Source organism: Entelurus aequoreus, linkage group LG28 (genome assembly GCF_033978785.1).
Source record: "Entelurus aequoreus isolate RoL-2023_Sb linkage group LG28, RoL_Eaeq_v1.1, whole genome shotgun sequence".
NCBI lineage: Eukaryota > Metazoa > Chordata > Actinopteri > Syngnathiformes > Syngnathidae > Entelurus > Entelurus aequoreus.
This window is the reverse complement of record NC_084758.1, coordinates 19,284,997-19,295,488: the sequence shown is the minus strand read 5'-3', so window position 1 is coordinate 19,295,488 and position 10,492 is coordinate 19,284,997. Positions and strand designations below refer to the sequence as shown.

General features: G+C 39.2%; 1 protein-coding gene across 1 annotated transcript in view; it reads right to left on the bottom strand.

Moving 5' to 3' along the window:
* Positions 1–2,698: 2,698 nt before the first annotated feature.
* The window catches only part of slc30a9 (solute carrier family 30 member 9), a 28,306-nt gene continuing 20,512 nt past the window's right edge, over positions 2,699–10,492 (bottom strand). The window contains exons 14-18 of the mRNA XM_062039801.1: positions 9,625–9,732; positions 9,279–9,444; positions 9,050–9,179; positions 5,393–5,506; positions 2,699–4,069 (exon numbers count right to left, since the gene is read on the bottom strand). Coding sequence (XP_061895785.1) covers positions 4,025–4,069; positions 5,393–5,506; positions 9,050–9,179; positions 9,279–9,444; positions 9,625–9,732 — 563 coding nt within the window. The 3' untranslated portion in view covers positions 2,699–4,024. The remainder of the gene's footprint in view (positions 4,070–5,392; positions 5,507–9,049; positions 9,180–9,278; positions 9,445–9,624; positions 9,733–10,492) is intronic.

Here is a 10,492-nt window from a genome sequence, read left to right as displayed (position 1 = left end):
ACCTGCAAGAGGAGGTCCGGTCGAGGTGCGGGAGCGTCATGTTTTGGAATGGTGGGTCAATGCGCAGACGGCTTGGAAATGCTTTTTTTTTTTTTTAAATTGACGTCAACGCCCCCCTCCTCCATCCTAGTGGTAGCAGGGCGCCATCTAGTGGAAGAGGATTTAAGTAGCAGTCCACACGTTCAGGTTCAAGCACGTTTAAGGTGGTTATCGAGGTGTGCAAACCACACAGGGGCGCCCAAAGGGGGGGTAAAGGAGACGGATTCTAGGGGCCCATGATGGAGGGGGGCCCAGAGAGGCCCCCAATGATGATGAAATTATAATGTTGACGCTGTGTTGGGGGCAGTGTTGGGTTAGTTACTGAAAACCAGTAACTAGTTACAATTACGTGTTACTTTATTTCAAAAGTAACTCAGTTACTTACACCAAAAAGTAATGCGTTACTGTGAAAAGTAACTATTTAGTTACTTCTTTTCCCCCCCCTTTTTTTTAAGGCTCCCATTAATCCCCTTTTAGCCTTCATTTCAGTACTGTTATTGCACTGGAGAATAATACAATCTGTTGATCAACTTGACATGCATTTGCATCACTGAACTCAGAAAGCAATGTGGTCTACATACAACACACAAAGACAAAGATATGTTTCAAAGGGCCAATTTATTTCAGGCCAGAAAAAATTGACAAAACTATTTTAAATAGCTGCAACATAATGGCACTTTAACTTTAACTCTAAGTAGATAGGATCTTTGATCCAAGACACAACTTACATTTAACTAAAATGTTATTTTCTTTGTGCTCGACAAAAGAAAAGTATTGAGAATGTCTCCATGTTAAAAAACTCGACTTCTGGCTTCGCGATGATGTCTTGTTAGTTGTTATGAGAGTAGCGTATGTGTGTGTGGCCCTTTAAGATATGACAGCATGAGATGTGAGTGAGTGGGCGAGAGAGGTGAGGGAGAGGCGACAGTGAGTGTGTGTAGGTGCTCTAGCTTGCTGGATGGCTGCGTCCAATAAAGTCACAAAGTTGCAACAAACCGCCGAGCTCGTCATTCACCCTCAGCTGTAAAGACCCTCTTCCGGGTAAAGTGAAGGTTGTTAGACCCGAAGTACGGCTCTGGAGGAACGTCTCCCCTGCGGGGAGGCGTGCTTTCTGTGGGTGGGGGAAAGCACGCCTCTTCTTTTCCACCGGAGCGCTCCAATAAAACACACTCAGATCTTCAGTTTCTAGCCGATACTACATAAAAATAACGTAAAATAACGCAGTAACGCATCATGCAGTAACGGTAACTGAGTTACTGTATATAAAAAAATAACGCGTTAGATTACTAGTTACCGCCGAAACTAACGGCGTTACAGTAACGCGTTACTTAGTAACGTGTAGTCCCAACACTGGTTGGGGGCCATGTAAAGATTCAAAAGTAACTCAGTTACTAACTCAGTTACTTACACCAAAAAGTAATGCGTTACTGTGAAAATTTAGTTACTTTTTTTTTTTTTTTTTAAAGCTCCCATTAATGCCCTTTTAGCCTTCATTTCAGTACTGTTATTGCACTGGAGAATAGTACAATCTGTTGATCAACTTGACATGCATTTGCATCACTGAACTCTGCTAAGCAATGTGGTCTACATACAACACACAAAGACAAAGATATGTTTCAAAGGGCCAATTTGTTTCAGGACAGATCAAATTGACAAAACTATTTCAAAACATACACAAGTAACAAACAGCATAATAACAACATAGCTGTAAACCTGCCTTCACCCAAGGAAGGCACACATGACATGATTATATGTCATGTCACTATATACCGCACACATACTGCTATACACACGCCTAACCAGACGTTCTTTTCTCTCAAGGAATTGTGAAATAAAATCATGTCTGAAGCCCAGAACACTCTACACATTTCCCCAGTTTTAGTTTAGAGATAAGGAAAGATTGGCCTGGCCCACTAGGATCCCTCTTTATGTTTGTGAACTTTATAGTCTATACATTTAGAGTGATGTGATAATCAAACACTCTAGAAGTCTAGAATGAAAGAGTATATAAGAGAATTGGCAGAGTGTGTGTACCTTCAGTGATGAATGATGAGCAGAGGCAGAGTTCATCCTTAAGTGGTGGTGGTGGAGGGAAAGTGGCATCGGAGTCTGTGTCTCTCTTTACTAGCTTCGTCGAAGCATGTTGCTTTTGTAGCTGTTTCGGCAGATTTGAATTGCTGTTTTGGGCAGTAGGTGGGATCTTTGCTCCAAGACACAACTTACATTTAACTAAAATGTTCTTTTCTTTGTGCTTGACAAAAGAATAGTAGTGAGAATATCTACATATTCGACAAACTCGACGCAGCTCCGCCATGATCAGACACGCCCCCCTCCCCCCACCCACAAGAGCGTGTCTCTCTTCTCCGGCTTGTGACACAAGAAGATTCAGAAGGACAACACTGCAGCGCTCCAATAAAACACACTCAGATCTTCTGTTTCTAGCCGATACTACATAAAAAATAACGTAAAATAACGCAGTAACGAATCATGTAGTAACGGTAACTGAGTTACTGAATATAAAAAATAACGCGTTAGATTACTAGTTACCGCCGAAACTAACGCCGTTACAGTAACGCGTTAGTCCCAACACTGATTATCACAGAGGCTAAATCATACCACAATAAAGTGTCGACATAAAAAGGACAGCCACAGCATCAGCAGAAGTCAAAATAATTTAATAAATTATTCAAAATTTGTTCCAATTCCTGCATCATTGTGGTATGCGCCCGGCCGCCTCCCAAAGTCCAATATTATACAATAACAAATAGATAGTTGCATCTCTCCTCGCTAAGATGAAATGACTCTGGGTCCCTGAATAGCATAAAACATGTCTTCCAGCTCGTACCTGCAAAAAGGCTTTCAAAATAAAAGCGGTGTGTAGTGAATTTTAAGCATGGTGATGCATGCACTGTATGGGGCCAAATATTATTAATACGTCATGTGAGCAAAAATGAGTCAACTGTGTGAGAGACAACAATTAATGACATGTTTCCTACTGTTGGTTTACAAATGCCATACTGGATTTCAGTCTTCATTAGATACATGATGTAATTGTTACAAGTTGTAAGATATTTTTCAGTGGAATAGATTCCTGCCTATTTGCAGAATTTGTCTGTGCTTAAAATGGTAAATATTACAGTTTATGGCAAGTTAATAAGAAATAAATGGCACTATCTGCGGGGCCTCACAAGACAATTCACTTCATATTTTCCAGTTTTGACAACACAGGATATTGTGTAACTGCATGTTTTTGTAAGTACAATGCGTTAAATAACTGTGAAGCATACTATTTAGAAAATTTGAAATAAGCATTTTTAGTACTGTTCATGTGTGTATGCATTAGTCTTGTGTTTTTGGGGTCTTGGACCGTATTTTTTAGTATTTGTAACATAAACTAAGAGTTTTCATGTAGTAAACATTGTAAGCATGTTTTTTGGTTTTGCATTTAAAAACTGCATCCACATCATTATGGTTGGTGTGCACTAGTGAGTGAAACCAACGCTGTAGTGAGATCATGACGCAATGTAAAGCGGTGAGAGGAGTGCGGGTTTTCAAAGTGTGAGGCGGGAAATCTTGATTTGAGTTTAAATTCCTTATTTGAGAGCGGGAACAGTCCGTCATGGGGAGTGGGCCCTAGAAAATCTATTTTTAGTTGGTACGGGAAGCCCCACGCAGCCTGCAGCAGTTCACCTTCCCTGAAAGGAAGGATGGCCGTGCAAACGTGTGACTTTAACCATTGAGAACGGTCATACCTGTGCTGAAATCTGAGGAAGAATTTGCCTTTTGCAACAAACTTGGATTGTGTTGTTTGGTGAAAGAACTGGCCACGCAAGTGCTTAAGTGTCTCTCATGTCCTCGCTGATGCTTCCACACTACTCTGCACGGACACCTGTGAGGAGGCGGAGCTTTTTTTTTTGTATGGAATGGGAGGTAGAGGTCCTTTGTCACTTCTCCTTGCAGCTTCTTTTTACACGGCCTCAGTGTATTATAGGATCTCCAGGTCTACGTGGCGGACCTCCGGGTTACGTTCCTGTTGGAAGAAGCCCGCAATATAACTGAGAACTAGGTCAAATATTATGTGCAGACAAATATAGGTCGTTTTTTTGGAGTGATGTGTCGAACTATACCCGCGATATCGGTTCTCTGCCCTGGTGTTGTCGGTGAAGGATAGTGTCCCAGATGTAGGTAATATACAGTATTTGGTGGACCACAGGGTGCACCAGATTGATTTAGGGCTATATAAATAAACATTGATTGATTGATTGATTGATTAAAGGAGTCATTTTATCATTTTTTTTCCTACATGTAAAAGACTTCCTTGTGGCCTACATAACATGTAATTGTGGCTCCTTGGTCAAAATGTTGCATAGATGATGTTTTACAGACCATTGACCGTCCCTTCAAGATGCGCCGTTTTGTGGGCGGTCTTGTTTACGTGCCTCCACTTGGGAAGCGCCTTCTCCCCGTCATCTTTGTTATAGTTTTTAGCGCATCCATAGCGAGTCTACTGACAGATATAAATTAGAAGTGTACGTTACTTTATATTAGAAATGGCAACCCCACAACAAGAGGATAGAGTAAAAGAAGAAGCTTATTGACTATGGCGTCGGCACGGGCTACAATGTGCACATTTTCAGGACTTATGCGGATCCCAAATACACATCAGCAGGTACCAATAGGTAAGAAAAGTTGGTTTTGCATAATAGGTCGAAACAAAACACCAGATGAAACGTCTTCTAATTGGTGCCATTTTGGGGTCCTTATACACAGACCATAATAATACCTGTATGTTGAAGCACAGTACGTCTGACTACGGTAGTCATAATGCTCCGACAAGCGGTGCGTCTTTGTAGCTTACAAAGTTGTACTAAAACATTGACAGATTTTTGAGCACTGTGTGTAATATTCTATATTCTCAATGAAACATCAGTTTTGGGCTCGCTTGCTAACAACATGTACTTCTATGAACAGGGGGTGTCAACCTGCAGTCCACAGCCATCTATAATGTGTGACTGCCATCTACTGGTCACACTTATTACACCATATACCAAATAAAACATGTTTGAGGTTGTTAAGCAAAACCGGGTTATAAGGCGCACTGTCTATTTTTGAGAAAATGAAAGGATTTGAAGTGCACCTTATAGTCCGAAAAATACGATACTTTATTTTGAAAGTTTCCTGGCTTACAATTAGAAACTATGGTGGTAAGAGTCATCTCGTATTAAAAAAAACAATGTCTGCACACAATAATCTTTTACCTACAGTTAAAGAAAACATGATCATCAATTCTAAGAAATACATTATCAATATATTTTTAACAAAAGGTAGAGTAAGATGATGTAGGTTTTCGTACCTTGAGTTCCTTCTCCAAGCGGTCCACCTCAGCACCGAGCGTGTCTATGATGTTCTCACCGTGTTTGAGCATGAAATTCTCCAGCTCTTCAGGCGTCTTCACCTGCTGAATTTCCTACCAATATAAACACACGTTTGTATTATTAGGTTTCATTAATGTCAATCACAGTTGAGGTGTTACTCCTGTAAGGCGGATTGTCAATTACACCTCCTGTATCGCATTATGACCCTGCCTTCTCCATCGCTGCCTCCACCCTCTGGAACTCTCTCCCCCTTTCCACCCGTTTGTCATAATCCCACAATGTTCAAAAGACCATTAAAAACCCCCCTTTTTCAAAACTGCTTTTAGAACTGGACAAACCATCTCATAACACAAAGTTATTTTTAATTTTTCCCATTTTATGTTGATTTTCACTTGTTTTATTATTATACTGCATGTGCCTTAATGATTATGATCATGTTTTATTTTGATTACAGATGTCGATAAATGCTTTAAAATGTAATATCGGAAATTATCGGCATCGGTTTCAAAATTATCGGTATCGGTTTCAAAAAGTAAAATGTATGACTTTTTAAAACACCGCTGTGTACACGGACATAGGAAGAAGTATAGAGCACCAATAAACCTTAAAAGGCACTGCCTTCACGTGCCGGCCCAGTTACATAATATCTACGGGTCTTCACACACAAGTGGATGCAATGCATACTTGGTCAACAGCCATACAGGTCACACTGAGGGTTGCCGTATAAACAAATTTAACACTGTTACAAATATGCGCCACACTGTGAACCCACACCAAACAAGAATGACAAACACATTTCGGGAGAACATCCGCACCGTAACACAACATAAACACAACAGAAGAAATACCCAGAACCCCTTGCAGCACTAACTCTTCCGGGACGCTACAATACACACCCCCCGCTAACCCATAACCCCCCACCCCCCTTGTGTCCCAAATGCTGTTTTGAGGCAAAAATAATGCACTTTGTGACTTCAATAATAAATATGGCAGTGCCATGTTGGCATTTTTTTCCATAACTTGAGTTGATTTATTTTGGAAAACCTTGTTACATTGTTTAATGCATCCAGCGAGGCATCACAACAAAATTAGGCATAATAATGTGATAATTCCACGACGGTATATATCGGTATCGGTTGATATCGGAATCGGTAATTAAGAGTTTGACAATATCGGAATATCGGATACCGGCAAAAAAGCCATTATCGGACATCTCTAATTTTGATTATTGTGTAAGAGTCTTTGAGTGCCTTTTAAAAGCGCTATATAAATACAATTAATTATTATTATTGTTAGATGTGCAAGTTTGTCTAATTTTACGTGTGACGATCATATTTACACTAGTCCTGTCAAACGATTACATTTCTTAAACAGATTTATCACACTTTTGCATTTTGATGAATCGCAATGAAACGCTCTAAATTGCTTGTGTGCATAATTTGAATTTACTTTATAAATGACTCCAAAATTTGGACACAAATGCAATTTTATGGTCAGATTGTAACAAAGTCATCCCTCGCCACATCGCACTTCAAATATTGCAGCAATCATTTTTGGTCCTAAATTAGGCATGGCAGCAATAACTCGTCTCAAGTATCTGTCAGTGTTGGCCCTGCGATGAGATGGCGACTTTTCCAGGGTGTACCCCGCCTTCCTCCCGAGTGCACCAATTTTGTTTTTTTATTTACTGTTTTAATTGATTTTACCCTTTAAAATCGTTTTTAATCATATTTATTTTTATATTGGTTTTATATTTATTTATTTTTTGTTTTTATTCAGTCATTGGTGGAGCATAATATTGTTTTTAATATTGTTTTTAACATGGCTGTGCAGCACTTTGGAAACATTCTTGTTGTTTAAATGTGCTATATAAATAAAGTGGATTGGATTGGGCAGGCTCTAGCCTTGCCGCGATTCGCGGGACAAGAGATAGAAAATGGATGGATGGATGGAAGCGGTAGAAAATGGATGGTTGACTAAATAGACTAAAATATCCAGTACTGTATATTGGCCTCTAGAGGACACCAAACCAATCAGAGGATGCTGTTTAGAATCCTGGCCACCGATTGGCTCAACCTCAGGAAGCATTATTGTAATTTTTAAAAGAGTGTAAAGGTGACTAAAGCACTTTATTACACGTCAGAAGGCTCTCATAATGTTTAAAAACATATTTAGAAGAGCGTTAACAATTTTTTGTGCTCTCGCTATGAAAATATTTGATATTTGATTTATAATTAACGATTCCTACCTTGGGGGAAATTCACTGTCATGTTCTAATTAACAGCGTTAAACGAGGGACGACTGTACATGGATATTATAAAAATGTTTTACTTAAATGCACATTTAAAACTTGGTAAAGTAGTATTTCCTGTCAAATTAAATTGTGCGGTTAATTGGCTTTTATAGACGATAAAGTCGACAATGTTTTGTGTTTATTCGGATAAGTTAACCTGTTCACTGCAAAAACTGAAATCTAAGTAAGGGTGATATTTGCTTATTTTCTGTCTGATAAGATAATTCTTCTCACTAAGCAGATTTTATGTTAGAGTGTTTTTTAAGGGTTTTGGTCCTAAATTATCTCCGTAAGATATTACAGCTTGTTGCTGAGATTTGATGACCTATATTGAGTAAAACATGCTTGAAACTAGAATATCTACTGTTGCAAAGCTGTGTCATCAACACTCACAAGTATAAAACTACTTTTTTTAAGTACCCGTATTTTTCGGACTATAAGTTGCAGTTTTTTTCATAGTTTGGCTTATACTCAGGAGCGACTTATGTGTGAAATTATTAACACATTAGCGTAAAATATCAAATAATATTATTTAGCTCATTCACGTAAGAGACTAGACGTATAAGATTTCAAGGGATTTAGCGATTAGGAGTGACAGATTGTTTGGTAAACGTATAGCATGTTCTATATGTTATAGTTATTTGAACGACTCTTACCATAATATGTTACGTTAACATACCAGGCACGTTCTCAGTTGGTTATTTATGCCTCATATAACGTACACTTATTCAGCCTGTTGTTCACTATTCTTTATTTATTTTAAATTGCCTTTCAAATGTCTATTCTTGGTGTTGGGTTTCATCAAATAAATTTCCCCAAAAAATGCGACTTATACTCCAGTGCGACTTATATGTTTTTTTCCTTCTTTATTATGCATTTTCGGCAGGTGCGACTTATACTCCGAAAAATACGGTAATCATTTCTTACTTCAAGCATGAAAAAAAAATCATGATGCCGAGCGCATATCATTATGTCAAGATAATGGCACTAGCATTTACTTAATTTAAGAATATTTTTCAACATATTGAGCAAAAATGTCTCTTTTTTTCTCTACCAAGAAAAGTGCACTTGTTATTAGTGAGAATATACTTATTTTAAGGTATTTTTGGGTTCATTGAGGTTAGGTAATTTTACTTGTTTTGGAAAGTCTTGACAAGTGGAATTTTCTTGTTCTATTGGCAGATAATTTTGCTTAGTTCAAATAAAATACCCCTAATTTTTGTATTTTTTTTTTCTTGTTTTTGAACACTTTTGACTTTTTGCAGTGTTAACTTTGACAGCCTTCATTTATACCAAGAAAGATACACGAAGGACAATTAAAGAAAGGAAACATGAGACCCACATTGAGAATTTGGTCGATGTCCTGCTTTTCCAAATAAGAGCGTGTCACCACTCGGCCATCGAAATCGACCTCCGCTTTAAAGCGCACTTTGCTCAATCCCATGTCGGTGGCCTTTACATCGTGGATAGCTCTGCTCATGACACACAGAAAAAAAAAGTGTGAAGGGGAGCCTTCAAGAACTTGTGTGGAGAAAGCATTCACATTTTCTCAATCATGCCAGCACCCTGACCTCACAGCGGGGTCGTTCTCCAAGAACTCTGTGAGTTTCTGGACACGCTCAGGCTGTATGGAGCGCCCCAGCAGTGCTTCTGTGTTTGTGTAGATGAGGAAGGCCGAGACAGCGCTGAGCAGCGTTCCCACTCCCAGCGAGCCCAGGCTGTCGTAGTACGGGTTACCTGAGTAGGACAAGAGAATCAGTTTTAGCCATCAGTGGAAACTAAAGGCTCAGTTCATATACAGACAAAGATAAAGAATGCCATGATTAACAGTACAATTCTAACCAAAATGGATAGATACTTAAACTGAATGTTTATAAAAAAAGTGTGTTACTACTGGGAAAACAACTTGATGTTTACCTGTGAGAGAGGTCAGTCCCATGCAGCCTGCAGCCATGATGACCCCGAGCACGGCTGCGGTGTCCTCAAGCAGCACCACGTTAGTGCTGGGGTCTCGACTCTGCATTACTGTGCCAAACAAACCCCAATCACATACATTCAGTTCAGTATGTGCATGCTTTTTTTAAAGTATTCATAATGGTAGGGACATTTACACAGGAGTAGGGATGGGAATCGTAAACCGGTTCTGAATCATTTGCCAGTTTTGTTAACGACTCCCTTATCGAGTCTTGTGGGCATACAAGTGGCACAAAGGCTAGAGAGTTATTCAAGAGAAAGGATGACAATAGGGCAAAGCAGACATTTTATCGAAGAGAGTAAATACTACTGGAAATATTAAAATACGCACAACATGTAATAATAACTTTGAATGAATGACGGGTTTTCAATCTGAATCTCCGCCAGCAGCAACTGCGGCAATGTATAAGTTGTCTGTTGTTAATACTGCATGCAACTAACTAACACAGCATATATGTTAGCACCTAAATGAAAAAAACAGTTATTAACTTTAAACATGACATCAATACTTCTCATGGAATCCATGACAAGACTGCGTCTGACTGGCAGGCTGCACACCTCCTCCCTGTCTAAGAAGTGTCCTCCACAATGGAGACATTGCAAATAGACAAATAACAATCCTGTATGCATCCTGAAAAAACAGATATGCTTATTTTTCTGCAAAACTATGATTAATGTTCATAGTTGATAAGGGTATAATGGTACGTGTATTTGTATTGAACCGTTTCGGTACGGGGGTTCCGGTTCGGTTCGGAGGTGTACCGAACGAGTTTCCACATGGACATATTAAGTAGCGTAACGCACGTTGTGT